Here is a 20,683-nt window from a genome sequence, read left to right on the forward strand (position 1 = left end):
ACTCTGTTCTCATATGCAGAAGACACATCTTTGCTTTGTCGTCTGCACAGGGAAATTATATCAGAACCCTGAACTTAGTCCTGAGTAGGATGTCTGCATGGATGGGTGCATATTTACTTAAGCACAACAGTTAGAAGACTGAGGTCATGGTTCTTGGAAAAAATCCCCAACTATGGGGCCCTCAGCACTGGCCGGAGGCTCTGGGCAGCCTCCCAGATTTGTCACCTAAGGTAAAAAAACTCGACTTCTGTCTGAATGAGAAGCTTACGATGAAGCCGCAGACTGCAAAGGTAGCTTAAAGCTGTTTCGGAGTTCTGAGGTGGATAAGAAAGATCATAGGTATAATACCTCTCTCTGCCCAGAAAATTGTGATCCAAGCACTAATCTTGTCTAGAATTGACTACAGAAGCTTTCTATACTAGGGGGCCGAGAAAGAAGTCATATGGCACCTTCAGGTAGCTCAAAATGTCGCTTCCGGGCTTCTCTTTCGCCCCTAAGTATGCTTCGGTATCGCATCTTCTTCTGGAACTCCATTGGATGACTGTAGATGAATGTATACAATTCAAAGCCTTGTGCTATATGCACAAGGTCAGATCTGGTATCGCGCCTCGCTACATCCAAGGTCTGGTGGCACCTTACCAACCGGTATGCCTGCTTCAGCCATCTAACTAGTCCTTGTGCTAAGGGCATAGAATTTGTCGAGCACGCGTGGGGGGGGGTCGGTCATTTTCATACCTCGGTCGAAAGCTCTGGAATGACCTGCTGGAATCTCTACGCAACTGCCCTTCCCTCACAGTGTTTTGCAGGGGGCTAAAGAGTTGACTGTTTTAATCTAGCTCCGCACTTACTCTACCTGGGTCCGAGCCCTGGGAAAACCCTTGGGATAGCGGAGCGCAGTATTTGATGCAATTATAATAATATTAAGGATACTCCTCAGCCCACATCCTTAATGTAGGTACTGATTTGGTATTGAATTAGGAATCTGCCATTAGAAGTATCCCTCAGAATAGCAAGTTAATGTTCTTTCTGGTAGTTACTTTCTGACAGTATATTCCTCACTGTTTGCCCACTTCTCCATTCTGTGGAGTAGATTTCTGTTAAGTCATAAGTTCCCAGATTAGATTGCACCACTGTCTTATGATCAGTTTGTTGCGCTCCGTGTGTGGGGGCTCAAAAGTTACCTTTTGGAACTGACTTTGGCATGGTGAAGGGGTGGTGCCTGTACATGACTCCAGGTCATACCTCCTAGAGGAGGGATGGCGCCGCCATGGACTCTGATGGTGCCACCTATCAGATCACATGACCTGTTGCATGAAAAGTGTCTGGATCCAATCTGTATTAAATAGGTAAGGAATTTCTGGTTAGATAGAGTATCCACCAGAAGGAGCATTACCGAAAGTCTGTAAATTGTTCCACATTTCCATTATATCTCCGTCCAGACATTGTGTTTTTGTTTCACTGTGTCTTCTAGCTTTTGTGTCCACACTCATTCTGACAGGTGACATAACACTTTACTATCTATTCCTTTCCAAAAAGCGCTAGTGTAAATTTGAAAGTTTAAATAAATATATGTTATATTTGATCTTTAGGTCTAAGATACGGGACCTCTTCCTAGCAAGGGTCTTAAATTGATCTCTTGGAATGCAGCTGGCTTATGCACAAACAAATTGTTGTTCTTGAAAATTCAGACTGCTGACATAATATGCATACAGGCGTTTTGGATTGTAAAGAACTGGTCCATTGAAGATTATATTTTGCTAAGCCGTCCTGCATCCCTAGTGAACAGAGGACATGCGAAAAGAGGTATTGCTATATTTCTTAAAACAAGTTTTAGATGGAGATAAACAGCAATCTCTCTTGCCTCTAACTTAATTCAGGCGATTAAGCTAGACTTTAAGGAAGATCATGATAGTTTAGATACTCTGCTAATTGTAAATGCATACATACCTCCTGACGCAACTAACACACATCATCTAAATGACTTGTTTGTCTTTTTTTTTTTTTGCAGAGTTTTATATAGCGCGAACTAGAACCGAACCGAATCAGTTATCAGAGCGCTTTACATATTTTCCAGTTACGTTACATGAGGACTTTCATTTTAGGCACGGGGAGATTAAGTGATTTGCCCAGAATCACAGGGGTTTTTTTGGCGTCGTTACCGAGACTCGAACCCAGGTCCCCAGGTCCGAGGTCGAGCGCCTTAGCCGTTAGGCCAACCCCTCTCCCCTCAGAGCGGGCGGGAAGACATTTTCCTTTGTGATGTCTTCTTCACCGACGTTGCTCCATTATCTTCTGAAGGATTTGTAGGATGGAGAAAATCAAGGGAACTAGGAGGCCAACATTTTTTTTAACAGTTTTGTTGGTCTCTTATTTGGTTTTGAATGACACAATGAAGGGGCAGAACTCGTAAGTGGATGGAGGATGGAGTTCCAAAAATCTTTTGCATGATGGATCTGCCAGGATCGTTCCTGCAACGCCAATTCTACTTTCATTTCCCATGCAGTGTTGGTAGTATTAGGAGGCAGCCGGACAGTGCAACAATTGATTTTCCATTTTCTGTAATTGGTGACATGAAACATGTCCAATTTTAGAGGGTGGATCCTAGTCCTGGGTGCGCTGAGTGAAATTGGATGCTGGTTCTTGATGATCTGATTGATTATTGATGATTATTGATTATAATTTTTGATGATTATTGAAATTGGATGCTGCTTCTTGGTGATCTGATTGAAGATTGATGATATTATTGATCATTGATGATTGAGGGTTCTTGATGATCTTGATGCTCAGAGTAAAATTAGATGATGGTTCTTGATGTTGTTGTTAGAATCCTCAATGGCCACCAGATGAAAGTACGTAGATGAGCCTCTGCGCTCTCACTCTTTCATCCTTACCCGATGATTATACATTTAATAGTCCCTATCTTGATAAAGCATATTTGGTATTGTTCTGTGCTGTAGTTAGTGATACAAGCTGATAGTTATTAGCCATTAGTGGCCAGCAGAAGCCCTTTCTCGCTGAATAACCCTCTCACACTCCTTTAAATGTTTAGCCAAAAGCATGATAAATATATTAATTTGGAAATAGTGCAGCTATGGTTGATTGCTGAGGTTTTCCTGGCTGTATTGTAGAGTTATCAGTAAACCACAGCAGTTAACTAACCAAGTCTTCCATTGCATAACTTTATGCCCACTCACTGATGCATTTAAATATTTGTCTGTATTGTCTCACTTTAAAAGTATTGGAATAGTTTGCAATGCTTTGCACGCTCTCTTTATTATAAACATGCCCTAATGCACTATAGAAATCTGGAAAATATGTGAGTATGTTGGCTCCAAGTTCATTCAAACAATAGTCATTAATATTATGTTCATGTACATTAATGCTTTTACTCCTCTTTTTATGATAGGGGCTGGAACTCTTTCCCTTCCACAGTTCTGTATACTCATGTGTAGAGGCTTTCAATGACTGACAGGCCAGTACGTGGGCTGGTTTTTCAACTGTTTTACGACTTGTTTTATGATTTGCCAGACCGATTTTTACTGTTTTACTATGCAGATTTCCATACATTATAAAACACTTTTACAGCGTCTCTTTGTTTTGTCTCAGTCTCAGTGTCTTTGTTTCTCCTATTAGGGAAAGAGAAGATTGTAGGCACTCAATGCTGGTCGGCGACTTGAACGCCAAAGTCTCTACCTACATGTATAAGGTTATTGGCTAATGCCTCAAAAGACAAAGCCCTAAACATCCCCATGCTCATTTTCCGAAAAACAGCCGGACTGATAGAAGAGGTGCGATTTACTTGAAGGCCTGAGAAACTTAGACATTTTAATTGCAAACTGGAGATTAGAAAATGATATACTACTAGAGGCTCTGTTATCGATTATCTAATTGTTTCAGCAGATGTTTTCAGTAAGCTCTCCAGTATGGAAATTCTAGAAAATGCGCTTGACGAACACATGGTGATCTGCTCAAAAATAGTGATAACTTGTGCCAAGATGGGCTCCTGGAATTTTGAGGATAAAGCTGTAGGTTTTAATAAAGCAAATGGCAGAATCTACTGGAATACTTTAGCCGCCACAAAACTTAAATAGACTTTAACAGTTTTAATAGGAGATCTGCAGCATAGAGTAGTGGGAGACCTACATCCTCCCCAAACTGATCTGTTGAAAGTCTTTGACCGCAATATAAATGCCATGGTCATGTCATGTAATTTTATTCATTTACCATTTAAACGGAGACTGCCTTTCAATCCTCTACTTTTTATAAATAGTGAAAGAAAGAAATTAATGAGGGCCCAGTCCATGAATTTTTCCCTTGAACCAAGTAGTCTAATAAATCTATTAAAGAGAAAAAGAGAGGAAAAAAAGCTCTCTAAGACAAAAATAGTAAGATTGTGAATGGGTCCAGTTAAGAGACTGTTTCCAAAAACAATCCTAAAAGGTATTGGGAAATAATTGCGGATTCTTGCGGCACTAGAGTAAAATCCCTCCTGATTCCAATAAAAGAAGAAGAATGGAAATCACATCTTTTAGAGCTTCTCTGCGAACCCTAATTCTTCCTGCCCTGCCTCTATTTTAACAAATCTCCCCAATATCCCTGAATCCAGGTTTGCTCCTGCAAAGTGGGAAGTTGTAGGACTTATTAAAAAATGAGAGCTTCAGGAGCAATGGGTCCTGAAAAAATCTCTATGACTATTATTAAAAAGAGCTTCTGTTATGGGCTACCTATCTTACTCCTCTGTTTGAAAGTTGTTACCTGCAATGGTTGACTCCCCCATCCTAGTCCGGTAGTATCCTAATTCCTTCATATAAAAAGGGTCATAGACACCACCCAGGTAACTACCGGCAAAAAGCCTTATTAGATGCAGTGGGGAAAATATTTGCCTGACCATCTCACTTGACTGGGTGGTGGAGTCAACAATTCTCCTCATAGAACAAGCGGGTTCAGGAAAAATCACTGCACCATGGAAAACATCATTATGCTGAAATTAATAGAGGACAAGTACACCCTGTTTCGCAGTTCAAATGCATATGTGGCATTTATAGACTTCTCAACAGCCTATGATAAGGTAGACCAGCCACTACTGTGGAAAAAACTACATAAAATGGGGGTGCCTACCCCATGTTATCATTAATGACTGCCCTGCATTTGCAAACTTGGTGTCGAGTGGGGGGAAATCAGGGCCTACCAACAGTAATACCCACAGAAAATGGCCTGAGCCAAGGCTATCTACTAGGACCGCTACACTTCTCTCTGTATGAGATTTACCTGATTGCTTCTCTCCTTTAGAAGGAGACCTTTTGCATGCCTTATGTATGCAGATGATATTGCAATTATGAACCTTACCCCCAGTGGCTGAATAAAAAGTTGACATCACTGCAGAAATATACGATAGCGCAGTTCCTGAAGATAATTGTTTCTAAAAGTAAAGTTCTGATCATGAAATGTAGCAAATGCAGAAAATTGTGTAATTTTAATTGGAGAATTGGTTCCAAAAATCTTGAGATTGTAGATTCCTATCTCTACTTGGGGATGGTAATAGCGGGTAATAGAAGGAATAAGCTGCATATTGAACATAGTTCCTGCAAAGCAGCCTTACATGCATATGGCTTTACGCATATTCTATAGCTCAATGAGTCAAAGACATTTTTTACATTTGCTCACATTTATTAAAGCAAAAATCCCCTCCACTTTGTTATATTCTATAGAATCTATTCTAGTAAGAGACTGGAGTTTCCTTGATAAGATTGAAGGCCAGATTTTACGCAAATTATATAATTTTAATACTCTGGTTCCAATATCCGCTATTAGATTGGAATTTGGCATGGTAAGTACATGTATACAAGGTTTAGCTAGGGTATTAAGATGGGGATACCAGCAAAAGCATAGTGAGATTATACATTAAGGGTTTATGTGTAAAGAAATTTGTGGAGGAAAAACATACAAATATTCTCCTTCAATTGATTTCACCTTGGCACTGAATTATTTCAGCACACAAGAGGAGTCAGTGATGTCACTCCCACTTTTATATTTTACATCTTTTTTAAAAATCACAAGTTGCACAGTTAGTCACCAGAGAGATGTCAAATTTTGCACATCATAGAATAGACTAAAGACAATAGCCTTGTCAAGTACCCCGAGGGTTCCTCGGAAATACCTATCCTGGAATCTAGATCATGGAATTCGCTGTGTGCTTACTGTATGTCGTATGAATCTTTTGCCATTAAATGATCTAACGGCAAATTGGTCCCCCACTATGAAAATTGGAAAAAACTGTAACATATGTAACCTGAGCATCCAGAATCTTGACCACATCCTGTTTGTGTGCCCTGTTCTGTCACCATTTTGCCATTGATGACTTCGACCAATGATCATACAAAACAGTGTCAATAATGTAACATCAGCTCGCAAATTCCTCCTCTTTCCAAAGAATGAAATAGTGTGTACAAAATTATTTAATTTTTTAAGGAGTTTATGAATATATTTTAGTCTTTACTATATTCTTCTTAAGCAGGTCCCTCCCTTAGTTGTGCATACCTTATTTAACTTTATGTATAAGTGGATTAATGACATGACCATATGACCTGATACCCGTTACATCTCGGGCTTCTTGGTACCTTTTTGATTTGGCTTGTTGCTTATGAGATACTCAGCCCCCTCCAATTTTGCCCTTAAGTTCCGGGCCTTTGTATTTCTCAAGGCTAATGGAGTTTATTTCACTTTGGTCTACACTTTGCATTTAATACTGCTGCTACTTAACTGCTTTTTGCACAAAATTTGTGATATATACTTGCTTTTTAACCATCGCTGCTAAAGGAAAATGAATTGTTAGTTATACGTGTGTTCATTTTCCTTAGAATTTCTTTTGGTATATAACCTGCTGCTGCCACATGGTGCACTTCATTTAAAATAGGATCCAATATGAAGCTGCTATTGTATGGTATCGTTCCAAATTGCAGATGTATTTAACTCTATTAAAGGATTTAACTACATTATTGTAATTATGTTTTTCGTTATAATAATGATTAGAACATTCAAATGTTGGGAGCTCCATTGTAGACAATGGAGTTCTCCCTGCTTCTATGGCCGGTAAAGGCCGGCAGAGCAACATTCCAACGTCTTACAAAGGCCTCTCGGAGCTCGAGGGGATCAGAATGTTCTAATAGCCTTATAGCCCTTCGTAGCGGGCTATACCGAATATTAAAGTCCCACTACCTTGTTACAGTCCAATGCGGTAGTGGTCCTTTAATAGCTGGTATAGCCCGCTACGGCAGGCTATAAGGCTATAATATTCTTACATACACTTTGCTCATTCCCTGCCATTGCTTGCATTCTTCTACCTGTGGACATTCTTCTTTGCTATCTCAGGGAGATCTTGGAACTGGTTTTGAAGGATTTCGATACCTCTAGGATGGACTAACTTGTACATAAACTGCTGTTGCGATATAGTTACAACTGCTTTTTATAATGATTTTTTTCTTTTTTAACTAATTGAAGTGATTTTATTGTAAACTTATCATTTCGTCCACTTTTGTATTTTATCCTATCTACTGTAGAAATGTACTGTGATTGTATTTTAATATGCTAACTATGCAATAATTGTGTGTATTCTTTATGTGGACCTCATTGAAGATCTAAATTCTTAATACATTTATTGAATTGAAAATTTTACACCAAGAGTGATGTACATTCCAAGATTAACGCAATATTTGTCTTTTGTAGGATTCTGGTCCACCTGAGCCGTGGAGGAGCTGATGTTGAAATCTACGCCCCAGACATTCCTCAAATGCATGTGATTGACCACGGCAAGGGGCAGCCAGCTGAGACCGAGACCAGGTAGTTTTGACCAGTTAAGCTACCTTGAAATGCAAATTGGTCTTACTCTTTAACCGTTCACCATCTACAATGATTGATGATATGCTCCTGCAAAGGGGTTGAGTAAATGGTTTCTAAGGTGTGAAAGGGTACTAAATACCCCCAAACTTTGTAGGTGTGTAAAAAAATGGGTCTTTCCTTTGACAAATAGTTTTTTCTAATGGACAAAAAGTGTGCAATTGTACTCTGTGTACAATTCATCAGCTTGGGTACACCAACGTCTAGACATGCCACATGACTGTCTCAATAGAACACCTGGGAAGCTGTGACTGGCACGGCATTTCATCTGTATTACTAGTGACATAGGTTAGGTTAGGTTTTATTAAGCGCACAAATCACCCTGGAGCATCTCGGCGCTGACTAGCAATCTATCTAGAGATGAGAGGTGCAAGAGTGTCTGTTTACTGAAGAGAAAGGCTTTCATCTGTTTTCTGAAAGAGCCATAGTTTGGATTGGCACAAAGGGTCTGTGGGAGTTGGTTCCAATATATGGGAGCTAGATAGAAAAACGCTCGGCCACCGGTCCGGGACAGGCAAATTCTGGGAACTCTTAGAAGTTCTAGAGTAGAGGATCTCAGCCTCCTACTGGGGCAGTATTCGGTTACTTTATTTTGCAGATACCGGGGGCCTTTTTTTTTTTTTAGAGCGTTATGAGTGAGGCAGCAAATTTTAAAAACGGATCTCTTTTTAATAGTGAGCCAGTGCAATTCTCTGAGTAATGGGGCCGAAGGAGAGCCTGGCAGACGATTGAGAATCATTTGCGCGGCTGTGCTCTGAACAGTTTGTAATTTTGACAAAAGGGTGGAACCCACCTCCGCCAGCAAAGCATTGCCATAGTCTAGGCGGTTGGTTACCATCGCTTGAACCAAGGTTCTGCGGTGGGCGATGGGAATGAAGGGAAATATTTTCCGAAGTAGCCGAAGGCTGTAGAAACAGGTTCCTGTGGTAGTGGTAATGTGGTCTTTCATAGATAGGGAACAGTCAATTTGTATTCCCAAGTTCCTCACAGATGGCTTGGGAATGGGGGCGGTATCTAGTTGTACAGGCCACCAGTCTTCTGACCAGATAGCTGGTGCTTTTCCCATAACCATGATCTCGGTCTTGCCTGGGTTTAACTGGAGATAGTTCATCGTCATCCAGTCTGAGATCAGCTTCATGCCATTAGAGAAACGAGTTTTTTCTGTTTCTGGACAGTTCCCGATGGTGAACATGAGCTGAGTATCATCTGCGTATGAGATGATTTCAAAACCCAGCTGTTCCACAATCTGGGCTAGCGGGCCATATATATATATTAAAAAGGGTGGGGCTTAAGCAAGAGCCCTGTGGCACCCCTTTGTCTAATGGTAGCTTATCTGAGGAGAAAGGGCCTAGGGTGACCTGCTGAGTTCTCCCTGAGAGAAAATGTTGCAGCCACTTCAGTGCTGTTCCTTTGATACCACATTCCGATAGTCTCTCCGCTAGCTTGAAATGAGAGATGGTATCAAAAGCTGCAGAGAGATCTGAAAGGATGAGTATCGCTGAGCCGCCTGAGTCAATAGTCTGTGTTAGTGAGTCGGTGACTGCTAGAACCGCGGTTTCAGTACTGAAACCCGGGCGAAAGCCCGACTGTGAGGGATCCAGGATCTCATTTTGTTCTAAGTAGCAGCTCAGTTGTTTATTTATGACTTTCTCTAGCATTTTCCCTAGTAGTGGTAAGAGAGAGATGGGACGGCAATTACTCAGGGTAGCGGGGTCCGACGTAGGTTTTTTAAGAATAGGGCGGACCACTGCTTCCTTCCAGGGAGATGGAATAGTGCCGTGGAGATGGAACAGTGAAAGATGTCACAGATTACTGGGGCATAACTCTTAGTTAAAAGGGCCATAATTCGGGGGGAACAGGGATCATTGGGTGAACCGGACTTTCCCAAGGCCAGGTCTCTTTGAACTTCCTCGGTTGTGACTAAATTAAAGTTATGCAGGGAGCAAGTTGGTTTCCTCCGTTTTCCTTCTAATTCTTCCAGACTATTTAAGACTGAGGGAGTTATCTGTGGAAAATTGTCATAAATAGTGGATATTTGTTCCTGGAAGAAAGTGGCAATAGTGTTGCATAGCTCCTGGGATTCATTAGGGACCTGGCTACAAGCTTTGGGGGACATAAAGTCTTTAACAATGCTGAACAGAGCCTTCTGGGAGTTATTTGATTGTATGTGAAGTTTTAGCGGTTGTACATCCACTCTTGTGCGTACGGGTGTAGATGTATGACTTTGTGTGAATTGGGCCCAGTATCCTCACACAAAAGAATGTGGTATTGTGATATATGTCTGTTTTCAGCACTGGAAACCACCGTCTCGCAGTCGAACAAATGTCACTTTTCCAAATGAACTCCTTTAGTCTTTGAACATTGAAGAAAACCTGGAACTTCAGAGGAGCCCGAACAATAACTTTTGTTTTACTCAACATAGCAAAGCAGCATGAGGTACTAGTGATCATTGGGGCAAAACTAAAAGAGCTTTCCACATCTTCAGTGCCTTCCTTCCAGTATTATTGTAATGTTCTAGTCATGAAGATTCTCTATCGAAAACAAGCTTTAAGTTTTCAGTGCCTAAAGTACTTAGGCCAAATGTATGAACACTATTTTCACTCCAAATCAGAGTTTGTGACAACAACAATGTTCTTTATTGTGTATGCATCTCATTTTAGGGTCAGTAAAGTTTTACCAGCTCCTAAAATGGGATTGCGACTCCATACAAATCGCTATTTATAAAGGCCGAGTTGTAGGCATCCTCTAAATAGCAATTTGTTATGAGATGTATTGATGTTTTGTGACTAAATCCAGGTGCAAAACATTGAAAAATTAGCAACTCTTGGGTTGGGGTGGTAAGTCATTTGCAAAGGGAAGGAGTCCTCTTGGAATTCGAAAAAATAAAAATGTGTTGGGGAATAGGCAGATTATACAATCTTTTGAAAATAGGAAAACCTTTTTTTAAAACATAACCCCGTTTCCTTTAAAGAAAACAGGCAGCTTTAAATAGAAAGAGTTTACTTTAGTTAAAGGAGATAACAGACATGTGATCAGACATGGTGGGATGCTGACACTTGCAGGCCACCATCCCTTACATGGCCACCAATTAGAGTCAGTCACAATGTGCTACCTGCCTCATTAATATTCATGAGATAGCTCGGTTTGCAATCCCCTCTGAATCGGAATATTATGAACTGACCTGTTAGTAAAGTGTTCCGTTCATTAAAGTTACTGGTTGCAAAAATAATGGCCACAAATTGCGAACACTATTTTGAACATTTGGCCCCATGTTTTACATTGTAGAACATACATACCTCTCTAATAACTACTCTTCTAGCTAGGGTTGTTGACTTTACAAGGGATAATACACAGGTAACAGTGAAGAAGTATGCACGTAGGAAGAACAGGTCTCTAGTGTATTGAGAAGGTTTCCTTATTCAGTAGTTGCTGTCTCCAAGAAATGTATAAATATAAGTGATAAAAAAACTGACCAGAAGCTTGAAGTTCCTTTCTCCTCTTCTTGTCCACCAGATCCAGGTGTGCCAGATCTACACCTCTTCCAGAGGTGAGGTTGCCTCTGACTCTGATTGGATCAACAAGGGGAGAATAACGTAGTTCCTACCCCACTGGGTTCCCATCCCCCATGACTTGGGCATTAAAGAAAATCCAAGAGCTCAGGTCGAATCTTTTGAAGTTCTATTCCAGTTGTGCCTTCCAAACTCTTCCAAACTGAATGCTCCCTCATAGACACGGTACTTCAAAACCATCTAAAGTAACAGACCATTTGCTGTTCCTTGTCCCATTTCATATGTTTCTTATAGTAGCCTAGCTTGAAACTAATATAAAAAACAACCTACCGTATGGCCAATAGAAAATGATTTTCAGTACTTACTTGTTAATTAGAGAGACCAGCATTATCAATCCATCTGAGAAAATTGTGTTTTAGTCCTGAGGTCGCAAGACCTTCCTTGGTGTGTACATTGCGTGGCTCTGCTACAGTGACGGATGTATACTGTGATCTGATGGTGAATGGTTACGATATGAAATTCCTCCTGAAGTCTGCGTCCGTCCTTATTCTGTGTCATATGGCTTTTCACAAGCTCTGATTTGAAGAACACAAGCCATTGATGGGAGGCAGGGGCGGGTTGATCCATAATGTACATGATAAAGCAATATAGTCCATATACAGGTTCCAAATAATGACACTTTAAAGCATGCACACACACCTAGATAAACCTTAAAGCAACTGCAAAATAAAGGTAGAAGTATTACTATACAACTTGAACAGGCAACCATTTTTGGGGCCCTTTAGTTTATCCTTATTGCATATGGTTAATTTTAGTAATTGCTGCGTCTCTAATACTTCACTCAATCGCCTGTTACTGCAACTGTTTGACACATGCGACCCTGCCATGCGTGGTGTTCAGCTGTACCATTGGACAATATTGCGATCCTCAATTTATGTTTGAAAATACAGTCAGTGCTTTGTGATGGCTCCTGATCAGGCTTTTAGCTTGGAAATGTTCTATCTGTGCCATTCCTCAGTCTTAAATAGCAAGTTGGCTATATAATGCTCTTGGTTCTGCCTTATGTGTCACTGAATTCAGGTAAGGAGATTTGCTTCAATCCTTTACTAGAACTAGTTACATCCGGTTTGTTTGTTTGGTGGTGTGCGTATTAAGAGCGGTACTGCATGGATAGATATTATTCGTTGGTTCGTACGGGGTTCACATGAACGTTCAATCAATGAACGACCAGTTGTGCCGCGGGGTGTTTATATAGAGTTGTTGATCCCAAGCCGTGCTCCTCCTGTATCCACCAGTCCTTAGAGGCATTTACAGTTTAAACGTTGTGCACATTGGAGAATCATATCCTCGCAAGTTCATTTGTAACATTTATGCAGTGGTCCAGTGTAGCTTCAGAAAATTGGGGCCCAGATTTACTAGTTTATCATCCAGCGCAGTGCAGCAGCAACAAATGCTGTGCTGCTTGAGAAGGAGAGACCAGGAGAGCACCATATTTACAAATATGTGGCACTCTCCCTAGCGCCGGTGTAGCAATGTGCTGCCATGTGCCACGTACACACATTTGCACCATATGCCAAGGGTGTCTACATGAGACTAGCATAGGTTTTGTACTGGAAGGATACCTTCTTATGCAAAATAATATGTTTAGATTAACCTTAAAACTTTTCTCATCTTGCATATTTGCTGTACAGTGCAGCACAAATGCAAATCTGGTAATGAAAGCATTTCTCTGTGATAGTGCCTGGTTGAAGTGGGCGATATTTTCTGACACTAAACCTTGTCTACTTTATTAAGTAAATAGGGCTCAGTGGCAGCAACCTTGGGTGGTTGCATGGAAAATCCCATGCGCCACTCATGGTAGGTCCCTTTGGTGCTAAGTGATGCAGAGCAGCACTATGCACAGCTTTGCGCTACCTTTGAGTGAGTTTCCAGAGCTAAACAAGTTTAGCGGTGGAAAGTAAATTAGTATAAAAAGGTTTAGCATCGATTTGCGTCACTTTTGTGATGCAAACATAACGGTAAAACTTAGTAAATATAACCCCATGTCTCATTATCACATATGTTGGCATCCAAGGGCTTTTTCGGGACTCTGAATCTGAACACCCCTTTCCATCCTCTTTTCTATTGGATTAAGGAAAAGATAATACTGAAGTTGGCACAACTTTTGATCTTAAGTAAATTGGGGAGAAGTGAGTGTGAGAAACACTCATACATCAATTCTCTTGGTGCATGCTCAGATGCCTTTGATGTGCCTGCTCCACAAACATCTTCATGCTTTTGAGTTCCTTCACTTTTTCTGGCTAGATTACCAACTGTAGTTCTTCTGTTCAATATGTATGGGGTGGTGTTCAAGGCATGCCCTTCTACTCCCCACATGTTCTCATTGTTATTGAACGTATCACCTGAGCCTATACCCAGAACTCATCTCTTCCCTCAAAACACAAGCAATCAGAAGTTCAGTAACCACACTTAGGGATGTGACAATAGAGTATTCACTCAGAAGGTGCAAACATTTCAGAAGACTTCACTTCCTACGCCCATGGTTACAGATTTAGCTACCACTGCTCCCGACCCTCAGTCTTGCCACAGCCTGTGCACAGTTTTATGAGAAAGCGAACACCTGACCTCTTCTCAATGCATCTGTTGCCAGTAACCTGACTCCCCAGAGACCACACCCCTTTTTATACCTTCATGCTTACTCTTTATATAATCTCCTGCTTTTGCATTCAATTCGACCTGGAACAATGTAAACATATTTGTGTTCCCGATAACCCTGGGCATAGTACTACGCTACGCTAATGGAGTACACGTAGTTTTTACTAATTCACACTCCGCAAATTGCACATAGCACAGTACAAAAACTGTGCTTAATCACGTAGCTTAGCAGCTAAATCAACAACATCCTCAGATGCTTTGCTAAAGCAATTTTAATGCTAAAAAGCATATATCCAATTCATAAAAGTGAACTTTTTCAATGAAAACATTAGGCAATGAGAGAGGTGATGATTTTGGGGTCCCCCCTAACCTAGGGGGAGGACCAAGTAGATGTCTTGAACACAAAGACCATAAATTAAAAGCACATCTTGTTGAACTTCGGTGGTGGTCCCATCCTCTTAGGCCCACCCCAAGCACAGTTATTGGCAAAAAAACAATCCCAACCAAAGGCCCTGCAAAGCATTATGGGACGAGATTAGCAGTGGGCAGTGAATATTATAATATCAAATATCAAAATAATTCTACAAAGAGCTGCAGTTCAAGTAGTCGTTTCTAGATGTCCCTCACGAGTCAAATGCAAAGCAGTGAAATTATTCTTACATCAAGCTGCAGTTCCACTAGTCGTTACTAGATGTCCCTCACAAGTCAAACCCTTTAAACCCATTCATCAAGCATTTGCATTTGACTCATGAGGGACATCTAGTAACCACCAGTTGAACTGCAGCTCTTTGTAGAATTATTTTGATATTGGATACTATATAATATTCACTGCCCACTGCTAATCTCATCCCATAACGCTTTGCAGGGCCTTTGGTTGGGATTATTGTTTGCCAATAACTGTGCTTGGGGTGGTCCTAAGAGGATGGGACCATCACCATATATTTCAATGCTTTTTGTTTTCAAGGCATCTGCTTGGTACTCTCCCTAGCTTAGGGAGGATCCCAAAAACATCACCTCTCTCACTGCTGCCTAATTTTAAGTTTCACTTTTGTGAAAGTACTATATGCTCTTTAGCATACAAAGATAGAAATACTTATTTTATCATAACTGGCACTGTGCAGGATGCCATTTGCAATTATTTCACAGTGCAGACAAGTAGACAGTGCCATCAGCTACGCTACGCAGTACTATGTATAGTTCAAAGTATACTACGTGAAGCTATGTGTAGTGCTGCTACGCAAACTACACCCAGGGTTAGTTCCCGCTCTAACCACACAGGTCAAATCCCTACAACTCAGTTTGCCTACTAGACCTGATTCATGCTAAATAAATATCTCCCACAAAATACCATCTACGTTCAAGACCCCAAGCACCCACATTCCTTGGTGTTCAGGTCAGTGTATGACCACACCTCCCCCAGTCTGTCGGATTTCACCTACAGCATCTGAACACTGAGATATCACCATCCCCTCCAGTACTGCTCCACGTAAAATAAGTATATTTGATGCCTTTAGGAAGACTACTTAGGACTTTACATGAGGTTGTGCTGTTGTTATTGTTGTGTGTGTTTCTCTCCACATCTAGTCATAAATTTTGGGCACAGTTAGGATTTATTCCACATAGCTATCCATTACTGCCTTAATAAGAAATATTCTGATACAATCTAAAAGAGCTTCAAATACAAATACAGCACATTCTTTGTATAGCAGAGTTTCGCCGCAACATATGGTGTAGATAGACACAATAATATGGTCATGCCACAAGAGTCTGGTAACCAACATTGGAAATAAGAACTTTGTTACTACCCCCCCAGCCACTTCACTTCTAGATAAAAAACTTTTCAGAATCCTGCGTTGACGTCTATATAAAGTGACCACTGTTTACTGTCCTGCGATTACCACTCAATTTACAACACACTGTTGGATTTCTACAGTATCTCGCCTCAGATGTCCCAAGTGCCATTAATCGTGCTGACGCTGGCCACACTCACACGCTGTCGCCTGCTTTTACTCATGTGATGGGCCAGTTATGTTAGGTCTTTTTTATGTCTCCCTTTTCTTCCAGAAATGTCTTGGCAGAATCTGCACGGATCGCCAGAGGCAAGATCACCGACTTGGCTCAACTTCAGGCAAATAACCACGACGCCGTCATCTTTCCCGGTGGATTTGGAGCTGCCAAAAATCTGTATGTTTCCAGTAACTGGCACATTAGACTAGACATATTCCCAAGTTTCAGATGCAAAAGGAGAGGGGGGAACACATTAGCTGCAGTGTTGGTCATTTATTCAATAGCATGTATGACTGTCTTTGCTCAATCGTTGACGCTCAAAACAGCAATTCCTGCATATGAGAATATTTAATGTCTTTAATATAATACATCATTTTTACAAAACAGCGTTTTTGTGGTATTAAGTCTACAACAATACAAAGAAATATCCTATGTAACTATTTCATAAACATAAATGTCAAACAACAGCAGTTGCATTTATTATATCGTTAAGGGCCTAATTTAGATATTAGCATATGAGTTACTATTGATTGTTCCTTTAAAAAAAAAAAAAAAAAAGCACCTTTGCCCCCCCATGCTACATATATCCTGTCTTCAGTGTGGGCCTAAAATGACACTTCTCTACAGGGGAAGACTTCAACATCACAGTGAAAGATTGTGTCACATCCTGATACCAAGGAACCAATGTCTATTACATATCTTGAGGAACCCACTCCACGAACGCTCTGTAGCCACCCTCGCCAGGACCATAATAAATAGTTCCCAAGTGACCGCAACTTTCCCACTAGAACTCAAAAGGGTTTATATTAACTTCAACGTATACCGAAAAACTACAAAACCCTTAGCAAATGTTCTTTTTTACGCCAGCTAATCGAACCATCTCCATTCAAACAAATAATAGCATTTGTTGAAGAAAAGTCTGCTCTCTGACCACCAGAATAGATTTGTCTGGATCGTGGCTCTGAGATTGCGATGATATTAACACAACAGTCGACTCAGATGTCGCAGACCTCCTCCTACTTGATTTATCATCAGCATTTGATATGGTTCACTATCCTATACTTCTTCACAGGCTTCGTGAGTATGAATTCAAGGAACCATCCCAAAAGGGATAGCAAACCTTGCTGACAGGATGCTCATAATTTAATTCACCCCTTCTATCCTGAAGCGTTCAACTCTTAAGCAAGTGTACGGCATGGCACAGTCTATGCTCACCTTCTGTGCAACATCTCGTAACCCTTTTTTAAAGTTCATCTAGTCTTGATTTCGGTTCTGTGGAGAAATGCAAGCTGTTGATCAATAGATGTTCGCTAAACACCTTAAGCGCAACAGCATTAAAATGGAGACTCCTGCTTGTGGCAACTCGATGAATCGTGACTTTTCAGACATTTGGCCTCAGGAACTAGAGCCGCCTCTGCCACACACAGCTCAAGTGATAAAAGATAGGGGTCATTATGGACTCCATTGTAACCCTATATGCCTTTATCTGTAAATCGAATGACTAAATGAAGCATTTAAATGCCTCTAACAAATTTTCCCACATCTTGGCCTCCCGTGAAAAGTAAAAGCTACCACTGTATTGATATTCCCCCATCTTGACTCTACTAATGAATTATATCTTGAGGTTCCTCTGTTAATGCTTTGGAAACTTCAGACAATACAAAATCCTGCCACTAGACAACTTCTCAACAGACAAAGCCTGGTCTCATTCCCTCCAGAGGCTCTTATTATCTTCACAGATCATCTTAGAAGCTTTGTGCACAGCTCATCAATGAATCCATGGGAATGGACCACTCTCAGCAGAAATGCCTCACGTATCATCACTGAATACTTCTGGGATCAAGGCTGGCTCCAGTACGCCGGCGAAACCTCGTTCTCTCTCTAGACTTTGGGACCCAGAGCTCACTCCAGTAAGTAGGTTTGACAGTCAACTCCAGGTCTGGAAAGCATCACTAACATGGATCTTCCCATCATTAATACAATATTGTGCAGAGTAAAAACTGTACAAGTATGTAAGTGTGTATATGTGTGGCTGCACCTACGCCCACTCGCTGCAGCACAGCATACATGCCGCAACATATCCCGCAGCATATTAGGAACACGCTTGTGAACCGCATAGACCTTATCCAACATCTCATACATGCAACACACTCGTGTCAACACCCTTCCACCCCCACTCTTCAAAAGAGCACTCGTGAAGCGATGGAACCGCAGCATCGAAGCGCCTGGACACCCTCTAGGTGATTAGTCCTCTATACAAATCAATGGAACATAACATTTGATGGCTGCATCTGGTGTGAAAAGCACAATTTAAATACTGTAATCTAATGCAGTACAACACGAATAATTCTTCTTAAGAACGTTTTCCAACATTGGTAATAGTGAAATTAGCAGACCTCCAGATCATGGCCCCGTACAGAGCACAAGGAACGGATCTGACATGCTGAGCTTCCAAGGAGGACGAGACTGAGGCACATGGGTCCCAGGGAATGATACTTCTCGGCGCTACCTTGAACTGTATTGCTTATCTCCCATACAAACAGGAGCCTTTGAAACAACGTATATTGTTATGGAAACGTTATCCGGTGGCGCAGCGGTGTTGCTGTAAGGCAATTGCCTAAAGGGGGCAACCGCTGGCTTTTGGAAAACTGTAAAAATTATACTTACTTATGCTCCCAAAATTTTTTCAGCCATTTAGGCAAGAAAAGTCAGAGGAGCCCCATCAACGATATGTTACTGGTTTGCATAATGCATGCAAAATCTCTGAAACAGATTTCCTTTGGGGGTTTGTAGGAAGGTGGCTACCTGACTATGGTTACCCCGGATTTTTTGCCTGTGTTTAGCTGGTTTTTTGACTTAGTTGACCTGGTTCCCTGCTAATCAGGGCCCCAGGCCATCTGCTCTCTCTGTAAAATGGATTCCATGTACCCTAGGTACATACCACAATTGGAAATGGACTCCTTGTCAGCCCCTGTATAATGCACTATAGGTGCCCAGGGCATAGGGGCCACCAAGGCCTACCAGGGGCTGCAGCATATCTTTTGCCACCCCTGGCTGGTTCTTAAATTGACACAACTGGCTGATCACTCAGCTGGGGTAAGGTGGTGTAATCACCCCTTGCTTAGATATAGTATACCTATATCTAAACCTATATCTGGACACATATTAACCTGTGAGCCACTCCTATGGAAGGCCTCATCAATCCTGGAGGCAGAGTGCGTGGTTTCATGTGAGATGGAGCTCTAGCATGAGCTGAGCCTGTCTGCAGCTGTCGGGAACAACCCCCTAAGCTGTTTCAGGATAATGCCATACCATATACTCTTAAGTGCCTTATAATCCTCGCGGTTATATAGCAACTTTGGTTTGGCTTTATCAAAACATGTCGTGTAAGGTGTCATACGATTTGGAATACTATTCCCCTCGCCAGTTCTGGCGACGGGGATAGCATTCCACCCCTCTAGAGGGGTAAGACATGTTACTTCACTTTAATGCGGTTAATTTCTCCAAAGACCTTAAGATCCACAAAATGGATGCCTCTGCCACAGACAAATGTCTGGACCCCTGCAGTTGACCGAAACTCAACCAAATGGGTCCTGGACAAAGGGTTTCCTGTCACAGGAGGGTGTCACCGCCCTCCAGACAGGAGATAGTGGATTGTAGCAGGGAGGTTTGAAAGAAACCAGACACTGCCTGGGGCGCACAAGGCTGCCCCTTGCATAATCCGGCCAAACCGGTTCTGGGGCACTCCAGCCCTCGTGCCAGGGCGGCCTGGATCAAAGGAAGGGGGTGTATCCACCCACTTCCTGGGTCCCACCCATAGGAGGGGACCTAGCAGGTAATCACGCCCCCCAGATTGGAATAAGAGTGGGAGCAGTGCCAATGCTCAGCAGATTTCCTGGAAGAAACATTAGAAACGAAACTCTGGACCCTTGGACCTCCATCTCAACGTGGAAGCCCGAAGAATCTCCCTTGTGGTCAAGGAGTGACCACCCTGCAGCAGCAGGCACCATCCAGCCCTCGACGTCTACTTAGTTGCAGTTCCCGCCGGAACTCGAGTGACTGAGATCGACGAGATCAAGCTTGCCTGCCTTCCAACAGCCCGATCCACAGTCCCTGCAGAGCTGAGACCCGTGGAGGCGACCGGAAGCGTGGGGCACGCCATCTTGAATTGACCACGAGACGCTGACCGTGCAGCCCACGAGTGACCCTCGAAGCTGTGCACCGGGGTTTGAGAAGCCCCCACCCTGAGCTGCTCCTGAGCCGAAGTTCAGCCCTCCACACTCGACGAGTGCTGCGTGGGGCCCTTTGGCTCTATTTGGCTCAACGCGTTGGCCCGGTCACTTGCCAGCTGGCTAGTGGTCCCTGTGCCGACGAACTAACTAAGAAGACTCGCGAATCTGGTTGCTCCAGATCCACACCAGCTCCCCTGAAAAGGAGCCCCGACTCTGACCTTCCTGGTCCGAGTGAGAAGCAATCTTCCGATCCCGCGTGGATTGCTCTTGCCAAGGCTTGTTTGCTCCAAACTTGAAGCCGACTGCACCGACGGTGAGAGCCTGCGTGGGACAGATCGTGACCTGCTCCTGGACGTCGCAGATGCCCCAGAGCCCACGTGACAGCGG

The 20,683-nt window shown here is 42.2% G+C and overlaps 1 protein-coding gene across 1 annotated transcript in view; it reads left to right on the forward strand.

Moving 5' to 3' along the window:
* The window catches only part of LOC144772358 (glutamine amidotransferase-like class 1 domain-containing protein 3, mitochondrial), a 92,528-nt gene that overhangs the window by 46,354 nt on the left and 25,491 nt on the right, over window positions 1-20,683 (forward strand). The window contains exons 3-4 of the mRNA XM_078656622.1: window positions 7,723-7,836; window positions 16,122-16,241. Coding sequence (XP_078512748.1) covers window positions 7,723-7,836; window positions 16,122-16,241 — 234 coding nt within the window. The remainder of the gene's footprint in view (window positions 1-7,722; window positions 7,837-16,121; window positions 16,242-20,683) is intronic.

The sequence above is a fragment of the Lissotriton helveticus genome, chromosome 8 (genome assembly GCF_964261635.1).
Source record: "Lissotriton helveticus chromosome 8, aLisHel1.1, whole genome shotgun sequence".
Taxonomy (NCBI): domain Eukaryota; kingdom Metazoa; phylum Chordata; class Amphibia; order Caudata; family Salamandridae; genus Lissotriton; species Lissotriton helveticus.